This window comes from Lepidochelys olivacea, assembly GCF_965140295.1.
Source record: "Lepidochelys olivacea isolate rLepOli2 genome assembly, chromosome: 3".
Lineage (NCBI taxonomy): Eukaryota > Metazoa > Chordata > Testudines > Cheloniidae > Lepidochelys > Lepidochelys olivacea.
The window spans coordinates 204,374,962-204,393,038 of NC_140413.1; the positions used below are offsets into that span (position 1 = coordinate 204,374,962).

The window sequence follows — 18,077 nt, forward strand, 5'->3', positions numbered from 1 at the left end:
ATAAAACATGTAAAACTTTAGAGCCTAGAAAGTCCACTCGGTCCTACTTGTACAGCCAGTCACTCAGACAAACAAGTTTGTTCACATTTGCAGGAGATAATGGTGCCCACTTCTTGTTTACAATGTCATCTGAAAGTGAGACCGGGCATTCATATGGCATTGTTGTAACCGGCGCCGCAAGATATTTATGTGCCAGATATGCTAAAGATTCTTATGTCCCTTCATGCTTCAACCACCATTCCAGAGGACATGCTTCCACGCTGATGACGGGTTCTGCTTGATAACCATCCAAAGCAGTACAGACCGACACATGTTCATTTTCATCATCTGAGTCAGATGCCACCAACAGAAGGTTGATTTTTCTTTTTGGTGGTTCAGGTTGGGTAGTTTCCGCATTGGAGTGTTGCACTTTTAAGACTTCTGAAAGCATGCTCCACATCTCATCCCTCTCAGATTTTGGAAGGCACTTCAGTTTCTTAAACCTTGGGTTGAGTGCTGTAGCTGTCTTTAGAAATCTCCCATTGGTTCCTTCTTTGCGTTTTGCCAAGTCAGCAGTGAAAATGTTCTTAAATTGAACAACATGTGCTGGGTCGTCAAGTGAGACTGCTATAATATGAAATATATGGCAGAAATCGGGTAAAACAGCAGGAAACATACAATTCTTCCCCAAGGAGTTCAGTCATAAATTTATTTAATGCATAATTTTTTTAACGAGCGTCGTCAGCATGGAAGAATGTCCTCTGGAATGGTGGCCAAAGCATGAAATGCTAAATATTCGTATGCCTCATCTGGCATCTAAATACCTTGCAATGCCAGCTACAAAAGTTCCATGTGAATGCCTGTTCTCACTTTCAGGTGACATTGTAAATAAGAGGCGGACAGCATTATCTCTCATAAATATAAACAAACTTATTTCTCTTAGCGATTGGCCAAACAAGAAGTAGGACTGAGTGGACTTGTAGGCTCTAAAGTTTTGCATTGCTTTGTTTTTGAGTGCAGTTATGTAACAAAAATCTACATTTTTAAGTTGTACTTTCATGATAAAGAGATTGCACTACAGTATTTGTATGAGGTGAATTGAAAGATACTATTTCCCTTATCGTTTTTACAGTGCAAATATTGGTGATCAAAAACAATAATATAAAGTGAGCACTGTACACTGTATTCTGTGTTGTAATTGAAATCAATATATTTGAAAATGTAGAAAAACATCCAAAAATATTTAATACATTTCAATTTGTATTATATTGTTTAACAGTGCGATTAAAACTGCGATTAATCGCGATTAATTTTTTTGAGTTAATCCACGTGAGTTAACTGCGATTAATCAACAGCCATACTTTATTACAAAAAGAGGGCTAAATCCTGGGAAAACCCACACCATACATTTCAAGGCCAGAAGGGACCACTGGGATCATCGTGTTTGACTTCCTGTGTAACACGGGCCATAGAACGCCCCCAAAATAACTCCTAGAGCAGATCTTTTAGAAGAACATCCAGTCTTGATATAAAAACTGTCAGTGATGGAGAATCCACTGCAGCCCTTGGTAAATTTTTCCAATGGTTAATTACACACTCTGTTTAAAAATTTACACCTTATTTCCAGTCTGAATTTGTCTAGCTACAACTTCCAGCCATTGGATCACCTTATACCTTTTTCAACTAGATTGAAGAGCCCACTATTAAATATTTGTTTCACATGTAGGTACTTATAGACAGTAATTAAGTCATCCCTTAACTGTCTCTTTGTTAGACCCAAAAACCTCAATATTTGGGTGGGTGAGATTCTGTGGCCTGCGTTGTGCAGGAGGTCAGACTAGATTATCATAATGATCCCTTCTGATCTTAATATCTATGAATCTATTTAGTTTATCACCGTAAGACTATCACTTCCAAAGTTCTCAGCATCACCACTGCATCTTTGGTCTTCACTTGGCTTTGCGGCTGAATTGTGGGTGCTTCTGTGGAGATGTGTTGTAGGATACAGCCCTGAATACGGAGGAGTCCCAAGTGATGTTGCCATGTTTTGTTTTTATTGGCCATTATCTTGTAAGATTCCATAGCCTTAACTTCAGCACTTATCGTTGTAGATATTAGACGATCAGAAGAACTCTCTCTGTTGAAACAATCGGAAGATACTTTGAAAAAGAAAAAGAAAAAAGACAAGAATAACAAAGAACCAGTCATAGAAGACATTTTAAACCTGTACAACTCTCCAGTGATTTCAGGATCACCAGGTAACAAAAACTCAGATGGACTTTATTCCGCTGTTTGGTTTCTTTTTAAGAGAAATATTTTAAGCCCAAGGAGGGGGAAACAGTTCTTCATGTTGTGCAATTAAAACAGGAGGAGGTGCAGAGGTTTGCAGGGAAGCAGAAGTTAAAGGGATGCTGTTGACATGAAATCTAGCCAGATTTTAAAAAATTATTTGAAAGTAGTTTCAGGTCCTATCCTAGCCTTTGAGTCTCCATTGTGGCTTTACAATCACATTTTCCTATTTTTTTTTAAATGGTTTTTCTGTCCCGGTGCTCATGAAAGACCCACACAGACAAAAAGGGTAACTGATTAAGGCCCCAGCCCTGCAGACAGTATATACTGCTGCTTCCTTGGCAGCACGAGACCAGCCTTGGAATGGTCAGTCCGTTCTGACAGCCTGCAAGGGAGAGAATGGAACTGCTGACTTTTTAACATTTTATATCTCCGCCAAATCTGAGTGGAGTTTCATGGGACAACGAAAAGGTGCTTCTCTACCCAGCGGGCATTTCCCCAGGCAAATATCTAAGGCCTGCTTCGAACAATGGAGGTGTGAGAGCTTCTCAAAGAAAAGGTTTAGAATCCTGTAGAACATAAAGCGTTAAGCAACTTAAAGAGAGCGGCCACTACCAACTCCCTTATAATAATACATTATTGTTTTTAACTTGCAGCAAGTCCTGGTTTGTATAGTAAAACTATGACTCCCATTTATGATCCTGTCAATGGAACACCAGTCTCTTCTACTATTACTTGGTTCAGTGACAGCCCTCTGACCGCACCGAACTGCAACATCCTTGCCTTCAGCCATCCCAACTGTTCTCCAGAAACACTGGCTGAAATGTACCAGCCTCGGACCTTAGCTGACAAAGCCAAACTTAATGCAGGGTAAGGATGCTTCTCTTTGGCATGTAAGCTCGCTTAGCCGAATTGGCACCAATCAAGGCCTTTTAAGAAATGAAACACAGAATTTGAAAACATAACTCTTGCATTTAGCTGCGTGGTTTCTTAAAAAGGGTCCTTTGATCTAGTTCTTGTCTCATAAATGCTTCGTTGACTCTTTTTTTGCCTTTATGCCACATTTTTTTGGGGGGTGGGATTTTGTTTTAAGTGATCAGCAACATAAATAAAAATTTAGTCCAGACTCTTTTTATGTTATCGGACCACTGCAAAGCCACTGAAATGAGTAAGATCGCATTGGTGTAACTGAAAGGAGAATTTGGCCCTCTGTTAATCGTGGCTCCTCCTTAAATAAAGCGCTGAGGGCATGTGTGATGGCCACCTTCTTCATTGACACAGCAGGGATTGAACTGGGGACCTCCAAAGCTAAAAGCATGAGCTGCTACAGCTTGAGCTAAAGAGCCAAACTCAAGAGCTTGGACTTTGAAAAATTTCCATCAAAAGTGTTTTTCTGTTAAATCAGCCCTACTGTAGACTTCTGTTTTCAGTTCTGGAGGACCCAGTTTCAATCCCTAGTGTGTTGACCAAGATGGCAGTTGCCATATAAGTGGAAGCTATAACAGACCCACGTCCTCTGTAGATCATGTGTCGATCATGCTCCTCTGTGTGCATGCCTAGACTTCAGCCATAACTGAAGACCTGGCAGAGGAATCCCTGAGCCTGCTAGTGTTTTCCACAAAGGAAAACTGCATTTTTTTTTAGCTTTCTGTCACTTAAGGCTCCACCCCTCCCCTTGATCAGTGCAAATCAGTAATTCCTCCCAGGAATGCACCTTGACTAAACAGTGGACTACTGCATGCTCCCTCTGCTGGCTCTTCAGCACCAACAAAGACCACTCCTAGGTCTTTACTGACATATGATGATCTTGGTGCGTGCTTTGGCATGAGATGTCCAGCAAGGGCTCTTGTTAGATGGGGGCTATCAGGATTTGTAATCCCACAAGCTGACCTAGTGCACGCCGACAGAGGTCCTGTCTTTTAGCCTTTACTTTGTCATTTAGACATCTAGGGAGCTGGTCAGCAAAGCACTTAGAAGTCAATGGGGCTACTCATGTGCTTAAAGTTAACAAGCTATTGCATGGTGCTGTCTGTATCGTATGGCATAAAGACACTAGATTTTCTTAGCATTCATTTCAAGAACAGTAACGGCTCACTTTTTATGTATTTCAATGTTGGAACGTATGTTCAGATTTTCAAACTTTGCAGGATTCAATAGGGGATTAGACATTTATATGGATGACCAGAGTAGCTGGAGTTATAATAGCAGGCACTAAAATAATAGGTGAGAGGTTTGGAAGGGACAGAAATCTTCATACTTCAAGGCCTAAACAACATCTCGCTAATGGGGGTCAGGAGGAAACTTCTCTTGGGGGCAGGTTACCCCATAACTGCCTACTGCAGGGTTTTTTACACTACCTTCTGAAGCAACTGGTTCTAGCTACTGTTGGAAAAGAGCATAGTGGATTGGGTGGATGTGGGGTCTGACCCCTTTGAGCAGGGGGTTGGACTAGATGACCTCCTGAGGTCCCTTCCAACCCTGATATTCTAGGATTCTGTGACCCAGCCTGGTAGTTCTTGTGTACCTTTGTTTCAGTACTTTAGACACCTATGCAAAAATGCAGCATGCTTGAGTTATGTGAATTTGCCTGTGCTTGTAGGAGCCAAAACTATTCGTTCATTAGAGTTACTCTGTAGCTTTGTATCTGACATTGTTTTCCGGGCACAATTGACTTCGTCTTTCATTTTTTCTCCAGCTGGCTGGATTCATCACGATCGCTTATGGAACAAGGCGTCCAGGAGGACGATCAGCTTCTCTTACGCTTTAAGTACTACGCTTTCTTTGATCTGAATCCAAAAGTAAGAGTCTCTTAACTCTTGGTTTCTGTTGTTTCTCTTTGTTTGGCCAGCTTTCGTGTTTAGGAGCTGCAGCACAAGTCTCTTGCGTTTTAGCTAGGAATCGCAATAAAGAGTTGCTTGGAAGTCTCCTCATATTCAGTGAATTCTGCTCCTTGCGGATCTTTCAGCTAAGAGTTTGCCCTCTTCGCTGAGTATTTGATACCCAAGTGACTGTTCACGCATCATGGTCCCCTCCGGTATCAAAAGGCCTGATACTGCTCCTGCTCCATTGAAATCAGTGGAACGGCTCCCATTGGCTTCACTGGCAGTTGGGTTGGGTCCAAAGAGGCCAGAAAAATGGGAGAGAGGTCAGAGCTGTGTCCCCAGGATTGTCCACCTCCAGGTACATTCCTGTTATCTGTTGGGGTTGTCGCTGGGGGTCCTGTTTCTGCCTCTCTTCCTGACTGCATGGCAGAGGGGCTCTGCATCCCAGTGGGCTGTTCATCTCTGTGCCCCCTTTCCAGATCTCTAGAGCTGAGACCTGCCCCCCAGCCTCCCTCCACGGAGTCACTAAAGATTCCAACCCGTAAGCAGCAACCCATCAAGGACACTGAACTCCGCCAGGATGCATGGAGTGCTCTGTGAGCAGGGAGTGTAGCCCTAACCGGGCTCCAGGCCCTTGAGATGACAGGGCCAAGATATAGCCCTAAGATTTTCTTAACTATAAGGGCCTAGTCCAAAGACCACCAGAAGAAGTGGTCAGGCTTTCAAAAGTGCTTGTTTATTTCCTGCATTTCTCTCAACATGGGCAACAAGAATAATCAGGGTAACATTTGCAAAAGCACTTAGCCTAATTCTCATTTTCAAAAGTCACTTTGGGTCAGACTTTTAAAGATATGTAGGTGCCGAATGCCCACTGAAATTCCACTGGGAACCTCAGTCTCCTTGCCTTTTAATGGGACTTGGACTCTCAAGTGCTTAAGTCGCTTTTGAAACTGGGACTTAAGCTCCTAAAGTTCCTTGAGTACTTTAAGTTTAGCTCTTAGTTCTTTGCATTTGCACTGATAGTGACTTGAAGTGAGCTGTAGCTCATGAAAGCTTATGCTCAAATAAATTGGTTAGTCTCTAAGGTGCCACAAGTCCTCCTTTTCTTTTTACAAAGATTACAGTAAGTTGAGTGCTGTTTTTGTTTTGGTGTTAAAAACATCAATTAATTATGGCCAGATCCTTAGATGGTGTAAGTCAGGAAAATTCCATTGTAAATTGTAGCTGTACCCGCTTATACCAGCTAAAAATCTTGCCTTGTGGGGGTGTGAATTAATTGTTTCCTTTCAGGCATTTTAGATAAATAACAATGTGCTTTCTAGTCTGATTAAAACATTCTGGGTGAAATCCTGGCCCCACTGAAGTCAATGGGAAGTTTGCCATTGACGTCAATGGGGCTAGAATGTCATCCACTGTCTCCTCTAGTCAAGGAGTTCCTACATGAACTAATGCAGCATTTTATCTCTCTGCCTCCAGTATGATGCGGTGCGAATAAACCAGCTATATGAACAAGCCCGGTGGGCCATCCTATTAGAAGAAATTGACTGCACAGAGGAAGAAATGTTGATCTTTGCTGCATTACAGGCATGTACTTGATCCTAGTTGAAAAACCGGTTTTCTCAAGAGGGGTGGACACAAGCTAGGGCAGGAACGTAATGGAAAGAGCACAAGCTAATTCCTCAACTTGAGCAGTTGTTTGCAGTTGTGCTTAGAGTTCATCCAGAGATTGATTGTTGGATTCTGTGAAGTGTTTCATGCTCTGATTAAAACAATGTCCATTATTTACATGCAACACATATGCCTTATGTAACCATTTATTAACCGTTTCTAAAGCAACTATAACCATATTAAATGAGAGCTATTTCTTTTCCATTTCAGAAAGCATTTCTTCTTCAGTATTAACTGCCTACCGGGTAGCCTTTTAATAATGGCTTCGTTTGGGAAAAGAGTTGCTTTATTTACTACCGTTCAAAATCCCTCTTTGCTCTCTGAGGGTTTCTACAATGCAGTTACATTTTGACAATATAAAAATCTGAAAACGTGGGGACAGTGTCAAGTAAATTTGAGTTTAACTTGACAATGAATAGCGTTGTGGTCATACGACACTACAGGGTTCTGGCCCATGACTGGGACTACTACAACACAAATAATAGTTGATGATAAAATCCCTTTATTTTAAAATGGAGTTTCCATGGAATTCAAAGTTTGCCACCTCCGAGTGCCACAGAATCCTGCAGTCTGCAGCTGCAGAATTTAGATCCAGTTTGCCCCCAGAGTATGGATTGAAGCCTGGAGTTATGGATTTGTAGCTTACAAAGCCAGAAGGGACCGCTGTGATCATCTGATCTGACCTCCTGTATAACACAGGTGTCACAGGGAGAAACAGCCTCTTTCTGGCCGCATCTGTGGATTAGCTCTGCCCGTCCAACATCCCTCCAGCGTTTGCTCACTGCATCACTCTCCTTGTCTTGCTCCTTTGGGACTCAACTGCTCCCACTTTGTGGCTTGCCCCTCTAGCCAGGTCACTCTAGTCCTCCCTTTCCGGGGTATCAAAGTCTCTCAGGACCCAGTGTCCCAGGCAGTCCTTCCTCTGACCGCTCCTTAATGGTGCCACTGCTCAGTGGCTGGTAGGGGAACCTAGGCCTGCTCTCTACATGGGTTCCAGCCTAAAGACCCTACAACAAGCAGCCAAGGTCTGCACATTACCGAACCTCACTGCTGTATCCCTGGGCTACTTCCTACCTTACTGTCTCTCACCTTGAGAGTGACTGCAGTCCCCCGCTTTTTCTTTTCTTTTTCTCCTTGTTATGGTATAACTCCTCAATACTTAGCGGTTTTTAGCCTCTTGCTCTGTCCGATGTCCTTCAGGGAATGTAACAGTGCCTCTTTAATAATACCCCATTTCCCAGTTCTTTTACTAAATCACATAATGTAATTATTTTTCCTTAATATGTTTGAATTCCTCAAAAAGTCTTTCCCTTTCTTTGTTAAAGCCCTGACATACCCATCAAAGATGATGGATTGTTTCTTCCACCTTCAGGTAAATATAGTCCATCTCTTGACTTTTTATTTAAAAAAGATTTCTGTTTAAGCCACAATGGTCAGATTGTACTCTTAATAAAAGCACTTCCATAGTCCAATCCAGGCCCTGTATTATGATATATGTCAGAACTCTAGGGCACCATTCAAAAAATCTTCTGCCTCCTTTTTCATTAATCCAATTTTTTTGCCATTTGTCTTTTACATTTCTCTGTACCAGGTTTCCCCAAGTGTATTTCTATGTCAATCCTTCCATTTCTTACAGCATTTTTAGCTGCTTTGTCCGCCATTTCGTTCTGTGTTAACACAATATGTACTGGGGTCCAAGCTAATGCTACACGTATCCCCATCTGTACTGACTCTGTTATTAGAAATATAACTTAATTGATTAAATCACTTCTACGTACTGAGATGCCCTTTTTTATTGTCATAAAGCGTGAGATTGAATCAGAAAAAAATTACCACTGCTGCTGGGCATACATCCCAGATCTAATTTATTGCTACTCGTTCAGCTGTTGTGACAGCAGTGGCAGATTATTGCACGGGGTCCGTGCCCAGAGGCTCTGGCCAATTTGGGGCTACTGGAAAAATCTCTCTTTCCGTCCCCCACGGCCATGAGGCTGGAGGAGCTCTCCCCGTTGCGGCACAGAGTTTCTCCAGTCTTGGGGCCGCAGTGGGGGAGGTGGAAGGGGGAGAATGGGTTGGGGCCATGGGTGGAATGGGGTGAGGCCTCGGGAGGGGTGAGGGTGAAATGGGGTGGAGCCATGGGTAGAACAGGAGTGGGGCTGCAGCAGAAGGGGTGGGGCAGGCCACAGTTCCAGTGCCGGGGCCCCCCTGCTTGCTCCAACCCAGGGCCCCAGGAGACCTTTAATCCACCTCTGCGTGACAGCCAAATAGTCAGATATTCTTTTAGATGTACTGATGCCCAATTTTGGTATATAATATACCGTCACTACTCTTCCCATTTTGGGTTTGTTTTGGTTTTTTTGTTTGTTTGTTTTTAACCTATCTGCATATATTTAACAAAACCGACTCCACTTTTCATCTATATACTGGTATACTGCATTTTTAAACACCTACTGCCTCTCTTTTACCCTTAAGTTTATAAAGTAAATATATATCCATGTTTGGACATGTGACTTTCCATCCATAACTCATTTTCCCATGACTGAAAGTTTTGATTTCATTCGGCTTTTCCTGGTCTTTCAATTCCTGCCTCCACACTTCATCTCGAACGGCACGTGGCTGTCTAACATGGTAGGCTATAGTTTGCCTATCAAATTCCCAACAATGCTCATAAATTTGTTTAGCACTTTCATCGTTGCAGTTCCCATTAACGTTGGCCCAGAAAGTTAGGTCCAGTAGTTTCATTCACAGCGTAACTGGCATTTCACTTGCAGCTCTCTGTGCACACAGAGGTGGTGTTATAAATGCACCACACACCATTTGTAGTGTCTGGGCTTGCGTTAAATCTAATTTTTTAAGATCTGATTTTAGTGCTGCCCCAAAAGCTTGGCAGCCATAGTCCATAACTGGTGTGATTAAGGCTCTGTATGCCATCAGCAGTGTTTTCTTATCCACCCCCAGTTAGTCTCAGCAAGCCTTGTAAAGACTAGTCTCTAAGGTGCCACAAGTCCTCCTTTTCTTTTTACGGATACAGACTAACACGGCTGCTACTCTGAAGCCTTGTAAACAGATTAATCCTTCCTGTACATTTATCTTTAACATAGTTTATATGATCTTTCCAAAGTAATTTAGTATCAAATATTACCCCTCAGAATTTGAACCTTTTAACTACATGTGTTCTCCATACAGATACTGTTTACATTCCTTTTTCTAAAAAACAATCCTTTGGCTTTAGCAATGGAGAACTTGAAATCCCATGCATTTCCCCAGCCGGAGGTCTCCCAACACTTTGAGTCTCTCTTCTGCCACCTCAATATTCCTGCTCCTAACCCACAGAGCAGGGTGAATAGAATGACACCTACCCCAGCACTTAGGTTGATAAAAATGGTACACCGCAGGGAAGTGTTAATATTCTATATATTCGACATAACTTCCCAACTCTGACCTGTATGGTCCTTCTACTCAAAAATAAAGACCCCTGTATCTCCTACTACTTTGCATTACAGTTTCTAATTATGCAGTGTGCTCAGTGGTGCATCTTCCTTTCGTAAAATGCTCTGCACCATCTCTGTAATGCCATTGTGTTCCAAATAGGCATCCAATCTTCCATTCGCTCCATAATTTTACCCAGACAGGATATGAGAGCTCCTGCCAACGTGGCTACTGCCTTTCGCGGAGGCAGGAATTATTAAGCCAATGGGAGAGCTCTCTTTCGTCGGCTTAGAGCATCTTCACCAGAAGTGCTACAATGACACAGCTGTAAATGATGTCATGTAGACATAGCCTTAGTCTGAATTCCATTCATTCTTCTAATTTGCCTGTATATTTCTGATGTTTTGGGATCTTAGTTTATCCACCCACAGTACTTACTCCAACCCTTTCTTTGATTTTTGTTTTTTATAATTCTTTGTGCTATTGCCTTACTACTTTTATACTTCATTAGATCTTCATTATTCATTGTATTTTTTTGCTTTTTTATAGGATTTGTTTCTTTCTTTAACTGCCATTTTGCATTCCTCATTCCACCATGGAAAGTGATTTTTAGTTTTGGGGTACTTAAATATCCCAGGTATGGTTACCGTAGTTGCTGCCATTAATCCCTTTGTTACATTATCACTGAAATTCTCTGTCATCACTCACCCAATGATTATTCACAAATTCAGTACATTTATTTGTAAATAGCTCCCAGTTAGCTTTCTTAAAATTCCAGGTGGGTCACTTTCCATTGTCTTCCACCTTACTTTGCCCTTGAAAAGTAATAAATACAGGGAAATGGTCACTCCCCATTCCTTCTTCCATATATACTTCTCAGTTGCATTTACTTTCGATACCTGTTGTTATAATTCCCAGATGTAATTAGGAAAAACTACTACCTGCTGCATTAAATCTAGCTGGGGTGCCATTGTTTTAAAACTACTAGATTGTTTTCATCAATGAACTTTTCTAAGCATGCACCATGTTTACCAGTTGTCTTACTTCCCCACAATTTATGATGACTGTTTAGGTCACTGCATATAACACATGGTCTTTTAGCATTCTTCACTATCTCTTGTAGCGCTGAACTTCCTAATTTGCCACAAATTATAAATAGTATAAATCCTTAAAGAAATATTACTCTTCTGCATTGGGATCTCGCAGTATTGTACGGTCGGCTTGCTTCTTCATTCTTGACTGCTTTTCCTTATGAAAGTACAAAACACCTCCTCCTCTTCCTCGTTTTTGGTCTTGCCAAACAGCAAGATATCCTGGAAATGAAAGCTAAACCAGATGTCATATGTAACCAGGAAACGTGGCTGAAAAGCTTGCCTTTAAAATTCCAGGGTATTTCCTTTTCGTACTTGACCATGTGCTGTCAGGCTGTGTGCATTCCAACAAAAGACTGAGATCCCCATACTAGTCATATTTCACCATTAACTTCATTCAAAATTGAACAAATGTGGTCCATTGACAAGTTGCTAATATACAAGTATTTCTCCAGTGCCCTTCTGTTAATTTTCATTTTTTCTGATTCCCCCCGTTTGTCATATATAGTCCATCACTTTTATCACAAATGCAATAAACCTTTCTTTTTTCACTACTGGTAGGTAATTGGGAAAACCTATTCCTTATGCGGCGTTTATCATATTCTTTATAGAACAAGGCTTTGTCTGCAGGTCCTCTTTTCCTGTGCTGATTGTCTCTTTTTCTTCTCCACGTGCTGCTTTGAAAGTCTCCTTCCAGTTTTCACATGTTACTGACAGTTTTTGTCTTTTTTGTATCTCTTTAGCTTGCCCCAATACACCCTCCGTATGCCAGACTGTTGTTACCATCACAGTTACGACCCATGACCTCTGTCTCTTCTCAACAGTTTTCATAGGAATGCTTTCCCCCACATTTACCACGTCTTGTTTTCCCTTTACAAACAGCCACTACATGTCCATACCATTGGCTCTGATAACACCTTAAGAGCGGGGGTTATATGGCTGAGTTCTCAGTATCTGAAAACCTAATGTTACTTTCCCAGGTGTAGTTGCTCCCTTGAATGTAATCGGTACAGCTGTTGATGCCTTGCTTTCTTCTCGTTTACTCATTAGTAAGGAAGTGACTAATACTTTATCTTCTCCTATGCTTTTGGTTATCTCATCACTGGTCAGCTCTAATACCATGCCATCTGTTACACCCTTTATTTCAGTCAAATACTTTGGTAGCTGGTAACTTATTTTAACTTTCCCAGGATTTTAGTTTTTAGCAGTTTATCAGCTTGCTCTTTGTTTTTACGTTCAACTAGAAGATCACCATCCCACAGCTTCCTAGCTCTTACAGTATCCCCTACACTTTTTTTTTAAATCCAAGCAGCTACTTTCACAGGGTTAATATTGTGTAATCTTATTTCTTTGGCTAGGGATCTTACCAAGAGAACATTTTGGGCTATTTCCTTCCTCAGCTTTTCTTTTTTGCTGCTATCATCATCTGATTCTGCTTCTATTCTTTTCTTTCCCCTACTTTGCCCTGGCCTGCACTACAAACTTATATCAGTACAACTGCGTCGCTCAGAGGAAAATCTATACTCCTAGTGTAGGTAGCATCTTCATTAAGCGCTGCAGCTCTGTAAGTGTAGACAACCCCTTTGTACCCATTCTGCCTCTCTAATAGACTCTTCTTCAGTTTCCAGAGTGACTTCATTTGGGGTCAGGGAATCCTCCATCACCCCAGCCCCACGCCCTTCTGCTCTCAGCTATGGGCTTTATATAGGCTCCCCTTGTTCCTGTCCAGTGGAGCCTCCTCTTTAATTAGTCGTCCTTGCTCCCTGGGTCCTCCTCCAGGTGTACCTAGGTGGGTAATTGGGCCTTGCTTACCCCCATCACAACTGGCCATAGAACTTCCCTAGCATAATTCCTGTTTGAACCAGAACATCTTTTAGAAACGTTTGCGGGGCCAGAGGTGCATTAGAAATCCTATTGTATTTACCCTATTGTTTAGTCAATGGAAATTCCATCCTAATTCCTCACTATGGAGGCCCATACCAGGTGGACCCCACCCTAGAAAATCGATTGCACTCTTTTCAGAGTCTTCGCTTACAGGTAGCTAGTGATATTGACAGTATGTTTGAAATAAACTAGGCCTTTCAATCCAACTCTCTATATTTTATTACAGTATCACTTAAGCAAGTTATCATTATCATCAGAGGCACAAGACTTCACAAATGAATCTGAAGTAGATGAAGTGGAAGCTGCGCTTTCCAATCTGGAAGTAACGCTGGAAGGTGGAAAAATGGATAACACTTTGGTATGTCATTTGGGGTCCCGAGCTCGCTCCCACTGAAGTCACTGAATCAAATCCCTTAGCTTTATATCCTGAGAACTCTGGTAAGAAAGCAGGACCTGAAGAGTGTGACAGCAGTTTAGGAAGTGTGTTGTAATAGAATGTATCCTTGATTATCCTTAGGAGGACATTACAGACATACCGAAACTTGCAGATAATCTCAGGCTATTTAGGTGAGTAAATACATAAAGATTAAACCAAAAAAAAAAGCTATGCATGTAAAGATTCCTTCCGTTTTGTTGCCTTTTAATCCTGTCCAAGTGATCTCTAACTATATCAATGATTTTGAGGAGAGCAGTGAAGATATCTGATATTTGTATATAACAAATGACATAACTGATACTTCGGCATAATGTCCTTTTTATCTGCTTTTTTGTTACGTTTTTTTTTTTCCAGATCTTGATCTGGTGTACATCTGGTGTACACTGTGTCAGTGTACCTCCATTGCAGTCAAGGGAACTACACCTCCTGAAGATCCGTCCCTTTATACATCAGAGTTCTCTGAAAATTCTCCATCAAAACTTCTTTTGACAAAAAAAATTGCCTTTTTTTCCTAAATCAAATTTTTCACTTTTTTTTCTTCCAATTTGATTTTTTTTTTTTATTTTTTGTCTCCAAAAATTTATAACTTAAGGGGGAAAGTCCTCCTCACAATCTTGCATTTCTTTCTAATATTTTTAACAGTAAATACTTAAATATTACAGCTGGTTAGAAACAGTAACACAAACGTGGGGCCAGATTTAAAGGATTTCAAATGGAGTTACACCAGTTTGAAATTGGAGTAATGCTGTAGTGAATCAGGTCTTTCATACCTAGCCTTCAAAGGGTTCGATTTTTTTATTGGTAAAGTTCGATTTCACCATACACACACAAACAGATGAAAAATTATTTCTGTTGATCATAAAGTTTGCAGATAGGCAAAGTAAGAAAAATGCTACTTGAGAAGTTTTTAGAGTTTGAATTAAGGCTATTTACTTGTATATTTTGACATGTGATGTGGACAATTTGTGTTAATGATGATAAAACTTAAACATTTTTAATCTCAACATCTATTGTCATTAAATAATTAATGTCTGACCTCCCCATCATCTGAACCCCAATGGGTCCCCACAACTGTGAAAATTTAAGTTGATTAAAATTGGAAAATAAGCTTAAAAATAAAAATGTCTGTCAAAATTATTTTTTTTTAAAATTGAATTCTGCCAAGCCTAATAACCTGTAACCTACACAAGAAACAGTCCAAAAAGTACAATTCTATCATCACATTACAAACGGTCATGCGGAGACTGTTGTACTGAATCACATCACAGTAACTGCAAGATTGTAACCATTTGTTCTTTCAAAACGGACCCAGTTTTTAGAGAAACGAAGCCTTCTATTGTGGGATTATTTATCAGTTTCATTCTCTTGACAAATCATATTGAACTGACCTCGCTTGCTAAATGGCTCAAATAAACCTGCAATATATAGCTGTCATATTTGCATATGAAGGTTGCCAGAAAAGAAATCAATTCAACAGTCATGACGCTTCCAAGGTGTGTTAAGATGAAAGAGAACTGAACCCTTTTAAGTGCTATCAGTTCCTTAGTTTTAGGAATGGATTGTTTGTTCCCCCCCACCACCCCCAACAAGACGGTTATCTTTAGACAGCATTCAGTGATTATTTTTAACCATTACGAATGTTATAAATCACACAGGCATTTCAAAGTATATATGAAAATCAGATTAGATGTAAAACATTCCTTTAAAAGGTTAGTAGTGTACTAATACTTGCTTTGTTGCACGCTAAATACACTGTTTTGCAAACCCGAACATGTTTGCATCGACAGGTGCATTCACATGCATCCTGTTGAATCACTGTGTGTCATTGCAACATACTGGGGAAAACAATCTTTGCATTTGTATGAGTGATAGATAATATTGGCAAAAAGAAAGAGAGCACTTGTGGCACCTTAGAGACTAACCAATTTATCTGAGCATCCGATGAAGTGAGCTGTAGCTCACGAAAGCTTATGCTCCAATAAATTGGTTAGTCTCTAAGGTGCCACAAATTCTCCTTTTTCTTTTTGCAAATACAGACTAACATGGCTGTTACTCTGAAACCAGATAATATTGGGTAGTTCACTCGCATCTGGCCCAAGAACTACTGAACTATGGTGTTTGGGTTTTTTTGGTTTGCTTTGTTTTGTTAAATGAGTAATAAGTAGGGCTGGTTGAAAAATTTCTGTCCAAACTTCTTCTTTTTTGGAAAATTGGGTTTTTGACTAAACAAAAGTTTTCACAGCTGGTGTCCGCTTTCCTCTGAAATGTTTATTGGTTTTGTTTTTGTGGTTTGGAGTTTTTCCCGTCAGAAAAATGAAAACCAAATATTATCCATTGCCAAAAAGTTTTTTGGATTTTTGACGTCAAAATTTTCTAGATGGAAAAATGCTCATTTTCCAATCAGCTCCAGTACTAAATGGACAGTACTGTTCTGTAATTCTTAAAGATTGATCATAACTTTAGTATTGGGACATGAAGGGTTTCACTACTGAAGTCAACGGTATTTTAAGCAGATTATGTTTTTAACTTAAAATAGTGATTATGTCTCTTCAAACATATTAAGTTTGATCCTCCTCTTGCTAGTGTATTCTCAGTAGAGTTACTCCTGATTTAGACCAATATAAACAAGACGAGAATCGCACCCAAGTTGTGGATAGTCCTGGAGAAAATGTTACTCGGTTAATTAAACAATTGCAACTCCTCCCTAAGGCAGATGCATTTAAACTGGTTTAAGAAGTTTAGCTTGTATTGGCAAAGTACTCAATTAAATGAAACTGATTAAAGCCAGAGTCAAACTGGTTTAAGTGTGTGTCCATGAGGGGTTTACAGCAGTTCTTCTAGATGGATTTAAAATGATTATTTATTATTATTATAGTGCCTAGGAGCCCTAGTTAAGGACCAGGACCCTATTGTGCTAGGTACTGTACAAACACTGAACAACAAGACAGTCCCTGCCCCAGAGATCGTACAATCTAAGTAAAGATCAATTTAGTCAAACTGATGCAACTTTTGTAATAAAGACAAGGCCTCGGAAACCATCTGGAGCATCAGAATTAATGTATATGTTGTATTAGCAGTAGTGTATTTATCAGACAAAACCTCATTTAGCCTTTTTAGAAGAGACTGATACTGTTTTATTAATGTAAAACTTAAAAATGGACCTTCATCAATATTCTGGGTATAAACATACCTGGATTTCAGGGTAGCTTGGAGTTTGTTCTGGACAATGGGGATTGAGCTGTCTCTCACTTACAAAAGTGCAAATCATGAGTAACTCCTCTCAAGTCAGTAAATGAATGACCTCGGTGGAGCTACTCTGGGTCTATACTGGTGTATCTGAGAGCAGTCTATGGCCCAGTGATTTGTAGGTTGCAATATAAGCCATAAAACTGATTCACATCCTCTTTATTTGTAGGCCCAAGAAGCTAACGCTAAAAGCCTTCAAGCAGTATTGGTTTGTCTTTAAAGACACTTCAGTATCTTATTTTAAAAACAAGGAAGCTGGGCAGGGGGAACCCATTGAGAAGCTAAACCTAAAAGGTAGGCATTTGTTTTTCCTTTACCATATTTACTCTTTCATTCATAGTATGGAAAAATTAATCTAGAATTCATTGTAAATTGTATACTAAAAGATAAATATGGTAGCACTTAATCCTACAGCTGTTTACAGATATTGGCCTGTTTGGGGCCTGATCATACAGGCTTTACCTGCAGAAAGAGGCCCAGCCAAATGGTGTTAGCCCCAAAGAAGGTGTTCCGAGCCTATCTGGCCTGACTTGCAAAGTGCTGAGGGCCACTGAACTCAGTGGAAGTTGAGAGAAGATGAAGATCAGACCCTCTCTTTGAGACACTTCTGTTTCCAAATATTTATACTGTGTGTTTAAGGCAAATTCTCACCTCTGTCCTTGGGGGGGGGGGGGGGGGGAGTCAACTGGTAATAGAGGATTTGGGGTAAAATTCCAAAAAGTGCCAAAGACCCATTTTCAAAACTAGTCACTTTTGAAAATGGGCCTTAGCCTCGTAAATCAGTTAGGTGCCTTTGGAAATGTTACCCTATTCCACTAAACACATCTCCTTTATAATGCTCAGATCCATGTTGAGGATTTCAGACATCCTTGTGTGTTGAGTTAAACATCATGCTCTTAGCACTGCAGGTGCTCAGCACTTTTGCAAATTAGACCAGTCATTTAGGTGCCTCGCTTTGGGCTAATGTTTGAAAATCTTGCCCACAGATCTCAGAAACAGTCATTTAAACACAGCCTTTCCATGGCGATAATAGTTAACGTCAGAGGAGCAGGAACTAAATACATGTATCCTTCATTTCCTTTTGTCCTTCTGTCATTTAGGATGTGAAGTTGTACCGGATGTAAATGTAGCCGGGAGAAAATTTGGAATTAAATTACTCGTTCCTGTTGCTGATGGCATGAATGAAGTGTATTTCAGATGCGATAATGTGAGTAATGAGACACATAAAGCACA

General features: G+C 40.5%; 1 protein-coding gene across 3 annotated transcripts in view; it reads left to right on the forward strand.

The window, feature by feature from the left end:
- Positions 1-18,077, forward strand: part of FERMT1 (FERM domain containing kindlin 1) — a 39,736-nt gene that overhangs the window by 10,656 nt on the left and 11,003 nt on the right. For all 3 annotated transcript variants that reach the window (XM_084622523.1, XM_084622524.1, XM_084622522.1), the window contains 8 exons: positions 2,091-2,237; positions 2,925-3,138; positions 4,964-5,066; positions 6,567-6,674; positions 13,389-13,520; positions 13,680-13,729; positions 17,014-17,138; positions 17,945-18,051. In XM_084622523.1, coding sequence (XP_084478649.1) covers positions 2,091-2,237; positions 2,925-3,138; positions 4,964-5,066; positions 6,567-6,674; positions 13,389-13,520; positions 13,680-13,729; positions 17,014-17,138; positions 17,945-18,051 — 986 coding nt within the window. The remainder of the gene's footprint in view (positions 1-2,090; positions 2,238-2,924; positions 3,139-4,963; positions 5,067-6,566; positions 6,675-13,388; positions 13,521-13,679; positions 13,730-17,013; positions 17,139-17,944; positions 18,052-18,077) is intronic.